Genomic DNA, 18,856 nt, shown 5'->3' with positions numbered 1-18,856 from the left:
GTCAAACCAGCTCAGACGTCCTCTCCTCCAAAGAATCTTCTCTCCTTGCCCAGCATCCTACAGATGTGCTTAAAAAAAAAAAAGAATAGGAGTTCCCTTCGTGGCGCAGTGGTTAATGAATCCGACTAGGAACCATGAGGTTGAGGGTTCGATCCCTGCCCTTGCTCAGTGGGTTAACAATCCAGCGTTGCCGAGAGCTGTGGTGTAGGCCGGTAGCTACAGCTCCGATTCGACCCCTAGCCTGGGAACCTCCATAGGCCGCGGGAGCGGCCCAAGAAACAGCAAAAAGACAATAAATAAATAAATAAATAAATAAAATAGCAGTAATCATTTTAAAATAATGACGGCTAAAATGAAGGGACTTGGTGTGGACCAGGAACTAAAATGTTCCGCCCATCTTATCTCTTTGGCCCATTTCCCATTTTCTGCATCCCCAGGTCCTGCCTCTATGCCAACACCCACAAACTAAGCTGGAAACAAACCATGCAGGCATTTGAACAGAGGAAGTTTCCTATACAGAATTACTACATGATGATAGAGAAGAAAGTATAAGACTATAAAAAGAGGAGTTCCCATCGTGGCTCAGCAGTAACTAACCCGACTAGTTAGTCCATGAGGACTTGAGTTCAATCCCTGGCCTCGCTCAGTGGGTTAAGGATCCACGTTGCAGTGAGCTGTGGTGTAGTTCACAGACATGGCTTGGATATGGTGTGGCTGTGGCTGTGGTGTAGGCTGGCAGCTGCAGCTCCAGTTTGATCCCTAGCTGAGAACCTCTATATGCTGAGGGTTGTGGCCCTAAAAAGATGGGGGAAAGAAAGATGTAAAAAGGATTCAAAAGCATAGCCTAGGGCTGAGGGAGAGTGCCCAGGGTAGGACAAACTTGGAAGGGAGTCTCCTCTCCCAGACTGGGGTGCCCACCTCATTGGAGAAGGTGTGGCTGCAGCCACTGGGTAGTGGAGAAGTTTAAAGAGTTGCCCGGGCCCCAGCCTCTGGGCAGCATTAACAGTTTTCCTGGCCCAGGAGAGCCAAGGCTGGTGGATGGGCATATAGAGAGAATCGGCATGTAGGAAGCAAACGCAGGGGCAGTGTGGCACAAAGCCTGGTGAGCACTGTGCCCGTGATGGGCAGGCTACAGAGAACAACTGTCTAGAATGGAGGTCAGCAGGTGCTAGTGGCTGGCCAGTAGGAGGGTCAGGGCATTGGGAGTGTGGTATGGACTGAACACTTATGTCTCACCTCCACCCCAACCCTCATCAAGTTCACATGTTGAAGCGCTAATGTCCAAGGCGAGCGTACTAGGAAGTAGGGCCTTTGAGAACTGATTAGGTTTTGATGAGTTCATGGAGGTGGGGCCCCCACCAAGGGATTTGTGTCCTTTGAGGAAGAAAGACACAGGTGATACGGTCTTTGTAAGTGGAGCATGTATGGAGTTCCCTTCGTGGGGCAGCGGAAACTAATTCGACTAGCATCCATAAGGATGCAAGTTTGATCCGTGGCCTCACTCAGTGGATTGGGGATCTGGCATTGCCATGAGCTGTGGTGTAGGTTGCAGATGTCACTTGGATCCCACATTGCTATGGCTGTGGTGTAGGCCAGCTACACCCCTAGCATGGGAACTTCCATATGCCCTGAGTTCGACCCTAAAAACCAAAAAAAAAAAAAAAGAGAGAGAGAGAAGAAGCATGTATGGAGTGCTGTTCATTCAGGACAATATTTTACAAGGGAACTGACGAATTGATCGGTAAACCTCAGGTCAGAGCAGAAAAAGAAATTTATGTCATCCATCATCAGTACAAGCAATAGAATTACGATCAACGCACTGGAAAATTTATTTATGTATGTATGGATTGATTGATTGATTGATTTTTAGGGCTGCACCCATGGCATTTGGAAGTTCTCAGGCTAGGGGTCAAATCAGAGCTACAGCTGCCAGCCTACATACACCACAGCCAAAGCAAAACAGATCCGAGCCTCATCTGCAACCTACACCAAAGCTCACATCAATGCTCGAGGTCAGGGATTGAACCTTCATCCTCATGGCTACTAGACAGGTTCATTACTGCTGAGCCACAGTGGGAAGCTTCATACTGGAAAATTTAATGAAGCGAAACCAACCAGCAGGATGATGATGAGCCTCCAATACAAATCATAAAAGTCAAACTAGACTACATCATTTCCATGACGTGGATTTCTGTGTTGCTCTCATGTGGGCACAAATCCTAAATTCTTCAGAGTATTATTACTGTAATTATTATTTGTCAGGGAGATGCTGAGCTGTTTGCCCCTCAGTCATGTTCCTCCTGTGTTGTTTGAAGCTGTGATGGCCTCATACCTTCTGCCCTAAGCTGCCACCACGCCCCAGACATGCACTTTCATGCATGTGTCTGTTTATCAGCACGAAGTGCAGAGAGGAGCCCCTCTAGGCCAGGCAGGGCCCTTTATCCCACACCCCCTGCCTTGCCAACCCAGTTAGCACAGAGCTAAATTAGGAAATTTAATTATCAGAGAACAAATAAGTGGGGGGTCCCAGCTGGAGCCCAGGCTGTGTCCCCTGCTGGAATCGGATGTGTCTGAACAAGCGTCAGCCTGGCTTTTGGCACACAGGAGAGGGGACAGATCTCCTCCTGGAGAAAGAGATGCAGGGAAGCGAGGTTGGGTCTTTCCCGGATCCTGAGGGCCCAGAAGTCCTCCCAACAACCCTGAGGTTTATGGGGGGCTGCTTACGTCACAAGCACATCCTGAACCAGGTGACGCCTCGGGGAGTGGAGTGTGCCAATTGGCCTAAGTCTGGAACAGGCTTCCTCCAAAGCTTCATGGGAGAAGATGAAATGTGAACCCAGCTCAGGGTGCTGTAAGGAAGGGGGGTTGTGGAGTCCCCATTGTGGCACAGCAGAAATGAATCCAACTCATATCCATAAGGATGAGGGTTTGATCCCTGGGCCCCACTCAGTGGGTTAAGGATCCGGCATTGCTGTGAGCTGTGGTGTATGTCACAGATGTGGCTCGGATCCTGTGTTGCTGTGGGTGTGGTGTAGGCTGGCAGCTGTAGCTCCAATTCGACCCCTAGCCTGGGAACTTCCATATGCCATAGGTGCTGCCCTAAAAAAAGCAAAAAGAAAAAAAAGGAAGGGGGTTGGGAAAATAGAAGCCAGGTTGGCAACCGTGTGTCCACTAAAGATGCCATTGGAGAGTACCCACTGTGACTCAGGCACTTAAGAACCCAACATAGTGTCCATGAGGATGCAGGTTTTATTCCTGACCTCACTCTGTGGGTTAAGGATCTGGCTTTGCCACAAGCTGATGCATAGGTTGCAGGTGCAGCTTGGATGGGTGGCTGTGGCCGTGGCTGTGGCATAGGCTGCAGCTGCAGCGCCTACTCACCCCCTAGCCAGAGAATTTCCATATGCTGGCAGGTTCGGCTATAAAAAGTTTAAAAAAAAAAAAAAGAGGCCATAGAAGAGAAGAAAAGTAATATTTAATGAACACTACCAAAGCCTGGGAGTTTGCTGTCCACTAGCCCAGGTGATCTCATTATAAACATCACAAGGTGGGTGCTATTAGGGACTAGAGGCTCAGAGAGGCTAACTAAACTGTATATTGTCAAACAGCAGATGAGAGGTTCAAGCTGGGTCCATGTGATGCTTCTGTGCATGTGTTGTCCAAAATCTACCATGATGTCCACCCAAAGTGAGGAGTGGGAAGACTACCGGTTTGGGTTAGGTTCATTTCGCTCTCATGCCCCATGTACACGGCGGGTCGGCTGGGGCTCCACTCTGTGTCATTGCTGTCCTTGCTCTGAGACCCAGGTCTCTGGAGCAGCCGCTCTCTGAAACATCTCTGGTCTCAGTGTTGAAAGAAAGAGCTCCAGAGAGTCTCACTTGGATGATTAAATGCTCCAGCCTGGAAGAGACACACATCACATCAGCCCACCACTCCCTGGCTGAATTAGCCCAAGGTCCTCCCAACCACAAGAGGGCAGGGACGTGTCATCCTAACTGATAGGTTCCCAGGAGGATGGAGATAGACCACCCCCCATGCCCCAAATGTGGCTGTTCATCTAGGAGACCTGCTGCCAACATGGGTATGGGCCTGGCACAAGATCTATATCCTAGGAGTTCCTGTTGTGGCACAGTGGAAACAAATCCGACTAGTGCATGAGGTTGCGGGTTCAATCCCTGGCCTCGTTCCCTTTGCCGTGAGCTGTGGTATAGGCCAGCAGCTGTAGCTCTGATTGGACTCCTAGCCTGGGAACCTCCATATGCCACATGTGTGTGGCCCTAAAAAGCAAAAAAAAAAAAAAAAATCTACATCCTCTCTCTGGAATGCAGAGGCTCAGGTTGGACAGCAGGAAACAATGGCCTGAGGAAAACAACTGCCTGCATAGATTAACCTCCTACAAGGATTAACTGTCCCTCTCATGGGACTCAACCCCTTACCCCTCCCTTGACCTTGCCCTCCTTCATCATTCTTGCCACAAGTTCCCACCATGAACTTTAGCCCCAGACTTCCTTCACCACAGATCCTGTATAAGCCTAGCCCTCCTCACAGTCTGCCATCTTGAGCTCAGCCCATTCCTCTCTGATGCCTTAATTAATCTTTCTTTCTTTACCAATTTGGCCTTGCCTGTTCCTCTCTCAGCAAACCCACCACTAACATGTGCTTGAAAGGCTAAAGCCAAACAATTAGGGGAGACTACTGGTGGCTACCACAGAGTTGAACCAGATTTCAGGTTCTCAAGCCATGGGGTGGGGATGCAATGTTTGTGTCCTCCACAAAATTCATAAGTTGAAATCCCATCCTCCAATGTGATGACACGAGGAGGTGGGGCCTTTGGGAGGTAATGAGATCATGAGGGTGTAGCCCCCACGATGGGATTAGTGCCCTTATGAGAAGAAAAGTGAGAGCTCATCTCCTCCAATCTCTCCCCTCCTGTCACAGGAAACACTAAGCAGATGTCTGTCTGAAAACCAGGGGGTGGGGCCTCATCAGACACTGGATCTGCAGGACCTTGAACTTGGACTTCCCAGCCTCAGAGCTGTGAGAGGTAAATGTCTGTTGTTTAAGGCCCATCTGGGGTAACTTGTTACAGCAGCACAAAGGGACTAAGACGCCTTGTTCCATGGAGGTTCCTCAGGTCTCCATGAAGGTGAAGGGAAGCCAATCCCATTCCTTACTTTCTATTCTTTTCATTTATATAAAACTCAAACCTCTCTGCACTAAAAATTCTCTCTCTCTCTATATATATATATACATATGTTTATATGAGGAAAAAAATTTATTCTGTTCCTTTCAAAATGAACTCTGAGGAGTTCCCAGTGTGGTCAGTGGTAATGAATCTGACTACTATCCATGAGGATGTGGGTTCAATCTCTGGCCTTGATCAATGGGTTAAGGATTCAATGTTGCCATGAGATGTGGTGTAGGTCGGATCTGTCATTGCTGTGGCTGTGGCATAGGCCTGTAGCTGCAGCTCTAATTCAGACCCTAGCCTGGGAACTTCCATATGCCTCAGAGGCAGCCCTAAGAGGGAAAGAAAAAAAATGAACTCTGAGATCCCTACCAGCTCCATACCCATAGGTCTCCTCCAGGGCCCTGATGAGGCCTTGATCTTGGACAGGGCTTTCAACTTGGTCTCATCTTAGAATCACATGGAAGTTTCCCAAAATCTTGATAATACTTAGGCCAGGCCAATTCCATCAGAGGCTCTGAGCTCGGGGCCCAGACACAAGCAAAGTGCCTCTGTTGAGTCCTCGGTGTACCTAGTTTGAGGACTGCTGTTCCGGGCAGTGTAGAAGCAGCTTTAAGCCCCATGGGCTGGCTCTTGTCTCCCAGGTGAAGGCCTGAGGAGAAGTCGGGGGTGGGAATTGTGCTTCAGCCAAATGAGGCAGAAGCCGGTCAAGGAAGTTTGAAGAGAATTTGGCGATGACCCTGACTAAAAACAGGAAGCACTTCCGGCTGGCTGTCCTCCCACAGGTCCAGGTATTCAAAATTCACACACGTGCACCACAGAGGCAGCACACTCACTGACACACACATTCACACGGCACACAACACATACACATATGCACAAACATGCAGTCATTGAATCTGCACACACATATCCTCCCACACATATACACACTCACGTACATGTATACTTACACACACACTTACGGCCCTACTCACATATATTGGTTTTGTTCCAAATGAAAGAGACACATCAGGAAGTTCCCACTGTGGCTGGGCAGTAATGGATCTGACCAGTATCCATGAGAACAAGGGTTCGATCCCTGGCCCCACTCGGTGGGTTAAGGATCCGGTGTTGCCGTAAGCTGTGGTGCAGGTTGCAGACTCGCCTCGGATCTGGCTTTGCAGTGGCTGTGGTGTAGGCCGCCAGCTACAGCTCCAATTCGACCCAGCCTGGAAACCTCCATATGCCTTGGGTGCAGCCCTTAAAAAAAAAAGAGAGAAAGAGACAGATCACATATTTGGGGGAGAAGGAACCTCACCCTTGCCTGGTCCAATTCTCTCATCCCACCTGTGAGGAAAAGCAACTCTGGGGAGGGTCGAGGCTTGTGAGAAGCCCCCTTCTCAGTTCTGGTCAACTCTCCTTGGCTTGAGAAAGTACATTAGAAGGATTTTTTTTAAGTGTTTTTGATTTTTTGTAGAAAAAGAGGTGGCTAGAAATTTTTCTCTTGGCTGTTTGAACTTGCCCTTTGGAACTCACAGAAGGTCAAGGAGGCTATTTCCTAAAAAGACTTGAGGGACACAGAACGGTGTTTGTGCCAAGGAGCCCCACAGGGCCCTTTTTGGTGACATGGGGAAGGGTGACCTCAGCATCCCGCTAATGCTCTGGCCTTGAGGGTGGAGAAGGAGCCACACAACCCCTGAGTCCGTTGTGATTGATTTAAATAAGCATCATGTTTCCTGCACAACCAAGTTTGTGGGCTACTTACATGTGTGACAACTGTTTTAGATTATGAGGTTTCGGGGGGAAGAGGTGAAACTGGTTGGTGAAACCAGTTTCCAAATGTTCCCTTTTTCTGTGTGACAGGCACAGTTTGTGCCAGGTGTGCCAACAGAACTATAGCAATATTTACCCACTAGGTTAGGGTGTCTGTCACTTTCTATAATTGGAAGAAACTTGATCTCCCAGTTACACCAAATTAATTTAAATGAATTAACATTTTACAGTGTTTTATCTTAGAACATCCATTACCTGGCAATGGAGAAGAAAGACATATGGAAGTATTTTCTAGAAAAAACAGATAGTTATTCATTATACAGCCAAGAGAGAAGGCTGTGATTGAGAAGGGCTCGGGAGTGTGCGTTGGGTTCCTGGGAAAGCAAGGTTCTATCTCAAGTCCTGGATGAACTGGATTTTGGCACTTGCCATCAGCCCCTACCTGGATTAAATCATGAGCCTTTGCCGCTGCTGACCTGCAGCACCCCCTAAGCGGAGTTCAGGGTGGAAATCAGGAGTAAGGCACCCTGGGAGTTCCCGTCATGGCTTAGCAGCTAACTAACGAAGCCGACTAGGAACCATGAGGTTGCAGGTTCGATCCCTGGCCTTGCTCAGTGGGTTAAGGATCTGGCGTTGCTGTGAGCTGTGGTGGAGGTTAACAGCTCTTCAGATATTAAGTATTTGTAGGAGAAAATTTTATGTGCCCGATTCTTGCATTTCCTTATATCTCAAAAAACACTAAAACCCTTCATAGTGATGTCTGCTCCTCATGACTCATAGCAACCGTCACAAGACCAGCAGAAAACTTTTGTAAAATGTGTCCACAGCTGTCGTGAGACATGTTTCTACAATCTTTTCTTAGCCTCGTTGCTTCTATTTTCTATGCTGAAAACTCCATCTTGTCCTGTTTTACTTTACCCCATCGTCCTGCTTGAAACACAGTCGCCCTGCTGGTAAATGACTTAAGCTTAAGCACAAAGACCCAAAGGCATAAGTTATTCATAGGGTCACCTGAATGAGGACATAAGGCGTTGGTCTAGGTACATTGGACCTGTGCAGACAGGCACGCCATTTGCACAAGCATGATATGTCCTCTAAAGAACAAGAGGAAGATGAGCCTCATGGCCCCAAGGGGTTTATGAGGGGTCGTTAGCAGGAAATGCATTAGCAAGGAGAACCGAGGTGCAAATCTAGGCACACCAGGTTGCTGCAGATAGGCATGCTGTCTGCAGAAGCACAATGGTGACTCTCTAGGATGCTACCCATAAATAGCTGATGCCAAGCTTCCTCAAATGCTAATGATTGTTAAATGCCTAAAGGTCAGAATAAAAGCTTAATCAGCAACCGGCTATGTGACTTTTAAAACAATTAAAAAAAAAAAACCCACCTATATCCTGCATCTACAACCCCCTCCTCACTTGACATAATCCTAAAGAGCACAATAAAAGAACTGTGGTTTCTTGAAGTGGGGCTCTTGGTCCCTGAGACCTTGAGTCCCTCAGTTCCCACCTTTACTTAAGATAAATGTCTTTGTGTCTTGTTTAATGTTAACTTTTTTCCTTAAGTTTCACAGCACCCGTTCTTCAGCCCCAACCTGCTGAGCTGGTCTCGGTACACAGCTGCATCCACCGCCCCCTCACCTTTATCATATAGGCTGATATTATTTCCCCCTGCCTCTCTGGGGCCGTTTTTCAGGGCTGTGGTTGAGTCAACAAAACAAAGGATGTCACAGTCATCAGTGAGTGCAGCTACCTCCAAGGGTGAGCCGTGAGCCCCAAGGGACCTCAGGAAAGAAACAAAGCATACCTGCCACCTAGCAGCCATCAGACTGCAGCCAATCCTAACAGGGAGCCCTGAGGAAACTCAGGCTCAGAAAATATAGGATACTGGCCCCATGGCTGAGGTGCCTATCAAAAGAATGGTTTCAGTGAGGCCAGACCTCTTGTGTTCCTGCTCCCTGCCCTTTGTTGCCAAAAATCCTATATAATCCTAGCTCCCCCCTCACCTCCTCAGAATAGTTTTCTCAGGGCTAGCTGAGAAGCTGCCTCCCGGGGTTAAGTCCTAATTTTGCCCCAAATAAAATTTAACTCTCCACTTTCAGGTTGTGGGTTAAGTTGACAGTTGCAAGGTGGTGCCTTGGAGACGTACATGCACTGCCCCCTGGTGGTCCTTCCACGGTCCTGCAAAATCTTCCAAGTAGGATGTCATCCAGTTGAAGTTGATTCTTTGTCTCAGGCCCTCAGTATCCTTCAGTGGAAACAAGAAGGGGAGTCCACAAGGCCAAGCATCAGGGGAAGGAGCAAAGGGAAAGGTTCTCTGAGTTTCTCTGGTCATGCACAGAGCAATGCATTAGGCCCCACTTTGCTGCCGGCCAGGCTATTCCTTGGTCCTGCCTTAGTCCTGGGCCAGAGAGTGTAGATCCTGGTGTCACAGACGGCTTCCTTGCCATCAGGCTGGACAAATGTCCCAAGCTCATCTTCTACATTCCATCCCCAGACCTAAAATCAAAGGATCCCTATTCCTTCAGTAGGAAGTGATATTTAGAGGCCATAATCCGGAAGGTAGGAGTATAATTTGCTACTGTCTTTTTATTTGTTCATTTTGGTTACTGATAAGCAGTTAGGTTCATTAGTTTCAGTTTTGTATATTTTATATTGTATAAAATTATATACGATCTTGCATATTTTAGAGATTGTTATGTTTTAGTTTTCTTTTTCTTTCTTTTTTTTTTTTATGTTCTTTTTAGGGCCACTCCCATGGCATGTGGAAGTTCCCAGGCTAGGGGTCAAATCGGAGCTATAGCTGCTGGCCTACAACACAGCCACAACAACGCGGGATCCTAGCCACATCTGCGACCTACACCACAGCTCACCACAATGCCAGATCCCTGACCCACTGGGCGAGGCCAGGGATGGAACCCACATCCTCATGGATGTAGTTGGGTTTGTTTCCACTGCGCCACGATGGGAACTTCCTTTACATTTTTTTTTTTAATGTGAAATGTTTATGATACAGTCATAGTTTCCTCGGTCCCTGCTTTACTGCAACAAAGCATCGAAACAGCGGATGTTTTCTAAACTTATTAAAGTGAAAGTACATTTTCAGAAAGAGTGAGAGAACACACATGGGCGCAGGTTAAAAAGAGAGCCTGACTCACTCTGCAATGTTTTTTATATCCCCCAATGCCTGAGTGGAGACCCAGTTTGACCTTCTGATTGGTCTTGGGCAGGAGACCTTATCTGCATGGGGAATAGGTTACAGGGTGGCCTGGTGAGGAATGGGCCACATTCCTTCTTTAGCAGGGAGTGAGTGAGCCGTCCAGGCTGGTTGAGGTGGGGGAAGGGGCATTACAGTGAGACATGGCCAGAGGCTTTGGGGCTTAATCTCCATAAAGTAGACTTGAAGCCTGTAACATTTACATTTTCCAGTCAAAACTAGGAAACAAGATACATTCAGAAAAGATTTCTCACTGATTTCCTCCCTCTTGTTCTATCGCTTCCTTTAAAAGTAAGCTTTTTTTTTTTTTTTGCTTTTTAGGGCTGCACTCTTGGCATATGGAAGTTCCCAGGCTAGGGATCAAATTGGAGCTGCAGCTGCTGACCTACACCACAGCCATAGCCACAAAACACCAGATTCAAGCCACGTCTTTCGCCTACAACACAGCTCACCAAAACGCCAGATCCCCCACCCAATGATCGAGACCAGGGAGCAAACCAGCATCCTCATGGGTGTTAGTCAGATTCATTTCCACTGAGCCGAGATGGGAACTCCCATAGGTGAGCATTTTTAATTAGTGTTTGGTTTATTTTTCTGTTGTTTATATTGGACAATACAATCAAATATGCATATTATTTATCACTTATACCACGTATTTACACAAAGATAACATATTGTACCTTTTCTTCTAGACTTCTTCTTCTTTTTTTTTTTTTTGTCATTTTTAGGGCCACACCCACAGCATATGGAGGTTCCCGGGCTAAGGGTCCAACTGGAGCTGGAGCTGCTGGCCTACACCACGGCCACAGCAACTCGGGATCCAAGTTGCATCTGTGACCTACACCAGAGCTCACGGCAATTCCGGATCCTTAACCCACTGAGCAAGGCCAGGGATCGAACCCACATCCTCATGGATGCTAGTCAGGTTCACTAACTGCTGAGCCACAGCGGGAACTGCTCTTCTATACTTCTGAGCATGTGTCCCATATCCATACACGACTAAAAATGGGATGAGAGAGAAGTAAAGGATTTATGTCTTAGAATTGATTTCATTGTATTTTATAATGTTTTCATGTTGCCATTCCAGGTCACAGGGTCCTGTTGGACCGAGGGGAGAAGGGAGGTGGCTGAAGAGGGGGACTCCAGGACTACCATTACCACTTCAGTGCGAAACCACCCTTCTCTTCTACATATTTCACTTCCACATCAAATTGGGTCTGAAGAGGGTTCCTGCTACTGAAAGAAAAACTCTAAGAGGAAATGGCCACAATTATCAACCCAAACCCCCCGATCCTGGCCTCTAAGAAAGGCACTCGGAGAGCCCAGGTTTCATGTTAACTTTGCTGACTAACTGTGCTGGGTTAGTCCTAGGGTCTGGCACTGCCTAAACCTGAGTCTCAGGAAATCTTTGTGGGAAGAAAATCCTCATCCCTTCAACAGTCAAGTGAAGGACTTGATAAATCCTTCCATCCACATCTTCATTGGAGAGAATCCATTACGCACCTTTATGAAACATCTTTAGCTCTCAGGAGACCAGAAAATACAAAGAAAGGAAACTGAAGAGGCTGCTAGAGTTTGAAGGAAGCTGTCTTTTTGCCTTGAGTACATAAAAGTCCTTTGCAGATGGGGTATTGCGTTAGCTCAAGAATTGGCAGCCCCAGGGAAATAGAGGTACGCAGGCTGACTTTCTTTCGCTGTTTGCCACACCCCTTTCTGCCACCTGGAAAAACCGCAATTGATTGTGAAGGTGGGCAGGCATCGGGCACAAAGCCCATTTGTATGCAGACATAAACCACACACGTGCCCAGGCCTTAGCAGACATGTTATGAATGTACCCAGGGGCCTGGAACAATGCCTGGTCCCTGGTAGGTGCTCAGGATGGATGAATGAATGAGTACTACTCGTCATCATCATGACCCAAATGGAAAAGAGCCGGGAACTTGGCTCATCGTTGTTAAACGGTTGCCGTTAGGGGGCTGAATAGTGTCTCCCTCAAATCATAGTTGAAGCCTTCACCCCCCAGTATCTCAGATTATGACGATATTTGGAGACAGGGTCTTCAGAGAAGTGATTAAGGCAGTATGAGGTCATATGGGTGGGCCCTAACCCCACGGGACTGGGTCTTTATAAGGACAGAGGCTCATGGGCACATACAAGACCGGCCAAATAAGGACACAGCGAGAAGGTGGCTATCTACAAGCCAAGGAGAAAAGTCAGGAGAAACCAGAGCAGCTGACACCTTGATCGTGGGCTTCCAGTCTCTGGATCTGTGAAAAAGTCAATAGATTTCTGCTGTTTAAGTCAACCAGCCTATGGTATTTTGTGAAGGCAGGCTTAGCAAACTAACACAATTGTCAGTCTCTCTCTCCAGGTCAACTGCAGACGCGATGTCAAAGTCGTATTTTGTGTGGCTAGCAGTTCCCACGTCATATAAAGCAGAAAGGCGTGGTTCTGAGTGTGTGTTCCACGATGCTTTGAGAGCCAAAGTGAATCTATGGACTGGCTCAGCTGTAAGAAGGCCCTTTGTGAGGTCATCCTCCTCCTCTTGGCAGATCTCTGCAAAGGAGACACGTGAGCTTTGAAAAACACCACGGAAAGAGCTACCATGCCTCACTTCGCAAACCCTCTCTTAAGAAACATCATTATCAGAAATCTATTTGATAGCATCAAGAGGAAGCAATGTCTCCAATACCTGAAGACCTTGAGAACACTGCAATATGATGGATTCACAACCATATATTTTGGGGAAACTGATATCCCTGAGAGTCTTGTCACTGGGGAAGATTTCAGTGATGGTTCTTTCCTGCCGACTCCAACGTGGTGTATTGTTCATGCTGGTGGGAGTAAAGGATGGGTGCCTTGGACATATCGAATGTTCCTGAGGGATGAGTTATGCACCAAACAAGAAGACAGCCTCTTCTTTGAGTTCTGTGAGGTGGCCCAGAAGACCTATGGGAAGTGTGCCATTGTGATCAAAGAGAGAAGGCAGCAGGATGAGATGAAGCCAAAAGAAGACAAAGAGTCTGAAGCCCAGGTCTCATCCGTCATTAACTTAACGAGCATCGTATGTTGCCCCGAGGTAGCCAAGTACTATGGCCATAAACTACTCTCTCTGCCATCCCCTTACAATTACCTGAACCCTTTAGACTCAGCCTGGTCTTCTCTGAAATGGTTTATCATCAATAACAGGAAGGAGTTTTGTTTGCAGTCCATCGACAGTGTCTATTCTTACCAGTATATACTCTTCAGTGATTTAATTAGCAAAGGGATTGAAAGGATAAACCCAAGCAAATGGAGAACACTAACTAACAAAGTCCGAAGATGGGAAAACTACTATCTTGGTAAATTTTCTTAAGGGGGATTCCTCTAACAAGCAGTAGGATTGTGCTATGGGCACAACCTCTCCCAACTCTGTTGAGCTCAATTCTGGACCACTGAGGCCAAAGATACTCTTTCAATAATCTCACCGGGATGCTGTGAGGATGGAGGCTTCTCAGGGCATTAGCAGGGTACTTACGGCTTGCTGGAGGTTTCATTAAAACTTGTTGCTGAATTAGCGATCTTGACTCTGATCTTGTTAAGGCCGCTCTGGAGGCTATAAGGTCAGTGGGAAGATTAGGGTTAGGCCAGAACAAGGGAGCTTGGTGGTGGGTGATCCGAGGTGAAGAGAACTGTGTAGGTCTGAGATTAAAAAAGAGAGAGAGAGAAGCAAGTGGGCAGTCACAAAAAGTGGAAATTAAGTAGTGTGCCTACCAGTGTCAGCCCATCAAAATAATCCACAGCTTGCCATCAGCAGGTGTGGTCCAGATGGAGGCTGAAGAGGCTCCTTCCTTCCCATTGCTTGAAAGCAAGAAGGCAGAGGTGAGCAGGAGACATCCAAGGAGGTGAAACCCCATCCAGATCCTCCAAGGCAAGTTGGTGATCCCATAAGAAGCCTGGGAAGCTACGACGGTGATGGATTCCAGGGGACTTGGTGGGTGACCAAGTGATGGAAACGGGGAGCGGGGAGGGTCTACAGAACCCACTTATCCAATCCGTCTCATGTCTCAACTCTAAGACTCCCAACAGGAGGTCATTAGACTGTCATGCAGTGCATACTGGGCCCTGGTTGCTGAGTCACCTGTAGCTGATGCAACAGCATCCTATTCAAGTTTGGGGCTGCTGCTGGTGATTGTAAGGATTTGCCATGGTACCTTTCATTTTGACAGAAAAAAGGCCTGCCTCCTTTTAAACATATCACAAAATTTATTTGTCTTTATATATGTTCAGGCAGCAATTTTACAATAGAAGTGTAATTCTTCTGGAATGTATCAAAAATAACCTCTGAAAACTGTTACTCAACTCCTAAAAGCCTTGTCTATGTATTGGATTGCGAAGCCAGGTTCCCGTTAGCCAAGCCCAGAAAAATCAAATTCTTTGGTTGTCTTTCTGTCCACCTTTCTTCCTGAAACTTCCTGGATTCTTTAGAAATATTTTGTCAGAAAACAGATGCTCAGTGCTTTATAGCAACTAAGTGGTTGACTTCTGTAGATTTTGTTATCATGCATTTTTTTTGTTTGTTTTTGTTTTAGGGCTGCACCTGCAGCATGTGGAAGTTCCCAAGCTAGGGGTTGAATTGGAGCTTTAGCTGCCATCTATGCCACAGCCATAGCAACACTGGAACCCAGCCATATCTGTGACCTATGCCACAGCTTGTGGCAACACCAGATCCTTAACGCACAGAGGCCAGGGATCAAACCCAAATCCTCATGGATACTAGTCGGGTTCTTAACTTGCTAAACCACAATGGGAACTCCCTGTTATCACGCATTTTATCTGAGGATGAATCGCACTTACCACTTACACTTGGAACCAGACAGTCTCAGCTATACCTCCCACTTTACAGCCAATGGTGCAGTATGACTTTCTTGTGGCTACTGTAACAAATTACTACACTCTTGGTGGATTAAACCAACAGAAACTTATTCTCTCCCAGTCCTGGAGGTGTGAAGTGCAATATCAGTTCCACTGAGCCAAAATCAAGGTGTCAGGAGGGCCATGCTCCCTCCACAGGCTCTAAGGGAGAATCAATTCCTGGCCTCTGGTGACTGCTGGTGGCTGCTGGCATTCCTTGGCTTGTGGTCACATCACTCCAATCTCTGCTTCTGTGGCCACATGACTTTTTCCTCTTCTGTGTCAAATCTTCCCTCTGCCTCTCTCTTATAAGGACACCTGTGATTGCATTTAGGGCCTGTCCAGGTAATCCAGAATCATCTCATCGTCACAAAATCCTTTCCCACCTGCAAAGATTCTTTCATCATGGAGGGTAACCGTCCCAGATACCAAGGATTCAGACCCTGATACCTTTGGGGACCATTATGTAGCTGAACCTAGGTTCTGGCTACCCCACAGCATACAGAGTTCCTGGGCCGGGAACTGAGATGCAGTCATGACCTAAACTGCAGCTACAGCAACACCGGATCCTTAACCCACTGTGTGGGGCCAGGGATTGAATCTACAACCCAGTGCTCCCAAGATGCCACTGATCCCATTGTGCCACAGCGGGAACTCCTGAACCTCAGTTCTAAAGAAGGTCTTTTATCTGCCAACCTGAAATATTGCATTTCTCATTGGCAATTAAGCTGGGGCAGTGGCTCTCACTGTGTGCAACTTTTGTGTGGTCTTTTTTACTACCTGTTTTCCATTGTTTTAGAATTTAAGTTCCCTGAGAGCAACCAGTAGGACTCCGGCCTCCTTGGTGACTTCAGTGCCCTGGCATCGTGCAGGTCCATATGTTGGTGGCCTGGGTTTGGGGAAGTGAGTGTGTTTTGTCGCCACCTCATATTTCTCCTGCATGTGCCCAGAGCTCTGTAGTGACAAGAACTAACAGCTACACATGCTTAACTCACTTACTCCTCACAGCAGCCTGTGATGGGTACTACCATTCTCTCCACGGCTCAGAAGGGTGAACAGAGAGATCTGTAACTGGCTCCAGGGCAGAGGAGCTGAGGTTCAAGTCCAGGGTTCCGGGTGAGAGCTGTGATTCACACAGCCTCTCCCCTGTCAGCCAGCTCAGTTCATCCTCATAACCAGCCCTCAGGGAGGTTCTGCCACTCCCCCATTTGACAGATGAGGAAACTGAGATGTTGAGTAGTTACTTGGGCCAGTTAGATTCTAGAGCCCATGCGCCCAGCCCCATGCTAGGTTTGGTTATCAAAGCCTGGCTCCTTCTTTATCATTCCTACAGTTCACAGGGCTCAGCTTGGACATCAGGTGGACATCAGCCAGCAAAGGAGCCGCCTCCAACTGGGACACCACAACAAAATGTATTTCAGCACAAAATAGAGATAGAGGCAGGTCCCTTTTAAAGACATGTTATTTTGCAGTAGATAAAAGGGAGGGGGGAGATTCCTGTTGTGGCTCCGTGGTAATGAACCTGACTCGTATCCATAAGGATGTGGGTTTGACTCCTGGCCCCACTCAGTGGGTTAAGGATCCAGTGTTGCCCAAGCTGTGGTGTAGGTTGCAGACATGGCTCAGATCTGGTGTTGAAGCGGCTGTGGTGTAGGCGAGCAGCTGCATCTCCAATTCAACCGCTAGCCTGGGAACTTCCATATGCCACAGGTGTGGCCCTAAAAAGGGGGTGGGTTCAGATTTTCAGAGGCACAACATAGACCAACAGGAGCTATTTTTGTTTAAAAGCTCTCCTTCCTTCTGGTCCTTGCCACACCAGCAACCACATCCCTGCTTCCTCCCCATGGACCAGGGTGCTGCCCAGGAGGTCGGGCATTGGAAAATGGCACTGCCCTGGAACAAGCTCAGAGGCAAATTGGCAAATGGAGCCAGGTGCCCACTGTCTCTGGCCTCGACCACTCAAGGAAGATCAAGCCTCAACTGAGCTGATGGAGCAGCCCCTGGCCAATCGGGGGACTGAGTTTCCCCACACCCCCACCCCTAGGCCGTACACACTCCTACCTCTAGTGACCATTTTACATGTATAGGACAATTTTACACACTCGACCTCATTCAGTTTATTTATTTATTTGTTTTTGTCTTTTAAGAGCCGCATCTGCAGCATGTGGAAGTTCCCAGGCTAGGGGTGGAATCAGAGCTGCAGCTGCTGGCCTACACCACAACCACAGCAATGCCAGATTCAAACCACATCTGTGACCTGCACTACAGCTCAGGGCAATGCTCGATCCTTAACCCATTGAGCGAGGCCAGGGATCGAACCCAAGTCCTCATGGATACTAGTTGGGTATCCACAGCAGGAACTCCCCTCATTCAGTTTCGATAACCACCTGTACGTAGGCAGGGCAGGAATTCTTAAGCTCATTTTACAAAAGAAGACAAGGCCAGATGGTGACAGACTCACCTAGAGGCATGTCCACCTGTAGTGACAGGAGGGTCAGGACTAGACCATATCTTTCTACCAGGAAGCCCTCACACCCCTTTCTGGCTGGTTCTATGGGTCAGTTAGGATTAGGTCAGGCTATGGGTAGTGGGGACCTAACCCCAGAGGTTTAAACAAAATAGATGGCACCCTCCACATCTCCCTCCAAAACAAGTGCTGAGGTGGCAGTTCAGGGCTAATACCCATGATCATGAACTTGGGTCTTATCTTTTCACTCTACTGTCCTAGACTTGGTTCCATCCTCAAAGTCACCTCATTGGTCAAAATGGCTGCTGAGCGAGCCATTGCATTAACATTCCAGGCAGTCAAGAAGGAAAAAAGGAGGAAAAGGGGATTGATAGGTGCCCAGGAGGCTGGAGACAGAACCACCCCCGCCAAATATGGCTGTTCACCTGGGAGACCTGCTGTTGACATGGGTACAGCTGGCACAAGATCTACATCCTCTCTAGAATGTGGAGGCTCATATGGGGCAGGAAGAAATAATGGCCTGAGGGGAAAAAAACTGCCTGCATAGACTAAACTCCTACAAGGATTAACGGCCCTCTGTCATGGGACCCGACCCCCTACCCCTTCTTTGACTTTCCCCTCCTCCTTCTTTATTGTTGCTGCCACAAGTTCCCGCCATGATCTCCAGCCACAGATCCTTTATAAGCCTAGCATCTCCTCACAGTCACTGCTGGCACCATCGTGAGCTCAGCCCATCCCCTCTGATGCCTTCATCAATTTCTCTTGCTTTGCCAACTTGCCTTTATGCATTCCTCCCTTGGCAAAGCTAACAGGGGTCATCCCTTCCCTTTTAAGGGATATTCCAGGAAGTCTCAATACTTCCACTTAAATCTCATGGGCCAGACTCAGTGGCAAGGGAATCTGGGAAAGGTAGTCTTTTATTTTGGGTGGCGATGTGGCGAGTGGAAAATCCCTACTCCCCTTCCTTTTGCTGCTACTCTTCATTGATTCACCAAACATTCGAGTACCTTCTTTGTGCCTGGAATGTATGTCTGGAACAGGGGCCCAGAGAAATTAAGCTCAGGCTCTTGAGGTGGTCAGGCTGGTGGTCGGAGAACTTCTCGGTCAGTGAGATGTTGGATGTGGGGGGAGTGAGGGCTTGGAGTCCAGGGCCTGGTGCCAGGAGACGTGGGCAGAGTGGCAGGAAGACGTGAAACTGGAGCTGAGGCTGCCAGTGTCTCTGTCCCTACTTTGAGGAGCGCAGTACACAGCAAATTTGGGAGGACTTCTTTTACAGTTCTCAAATAATCAGCTCTCTGTGTTTTCAGGTGAAATCCCTCCAAATTTAATTCAATGGG

At 47.8% G+C, this 18,856-nt stretch overlaps 1 protein-coding gene across 1 annotated transcript; it reads left to right on the top strand.

Moving 5' to 3' along the window:
• Positions 1-12,764: 12,764 nt before the first annotated feature.
• Positions 12,765-13,514, top strand: C1H21orf140 (chromosome 1 C21orf140 homolog). Its single transcript, XM_047756532.1, has one exon. The coding sequence runs from the start codon at positions 12,765-12,767 to the stop codon at positions 13,512-13,514; it is 750 nt and encodes a 249-aa protein (XP_047612488.1).
• Positions 13,515-18,856: the final 5,342 nt, after the last annotated feature.

This window comes from Phacochoerus africanus, chromosome 1, assembly GCF_016906955.1.
Source record: "Phacochoerus africanus isolate WHEZ1 chromosome 1, ROS_Pafr_v1, whole genome shotgun sequence".
Taxonomy (NCBI): Eukaryota; Metazoa; Chordata; class Mammalia; order Artiodactyla; family Suidae; genus Phacochoerus; species Phacochoerus africanus.
Note: the sequence above shows the minus strand (reverse complement) of the source record. Positions and strands in the feature narration are given on the sequence as shown.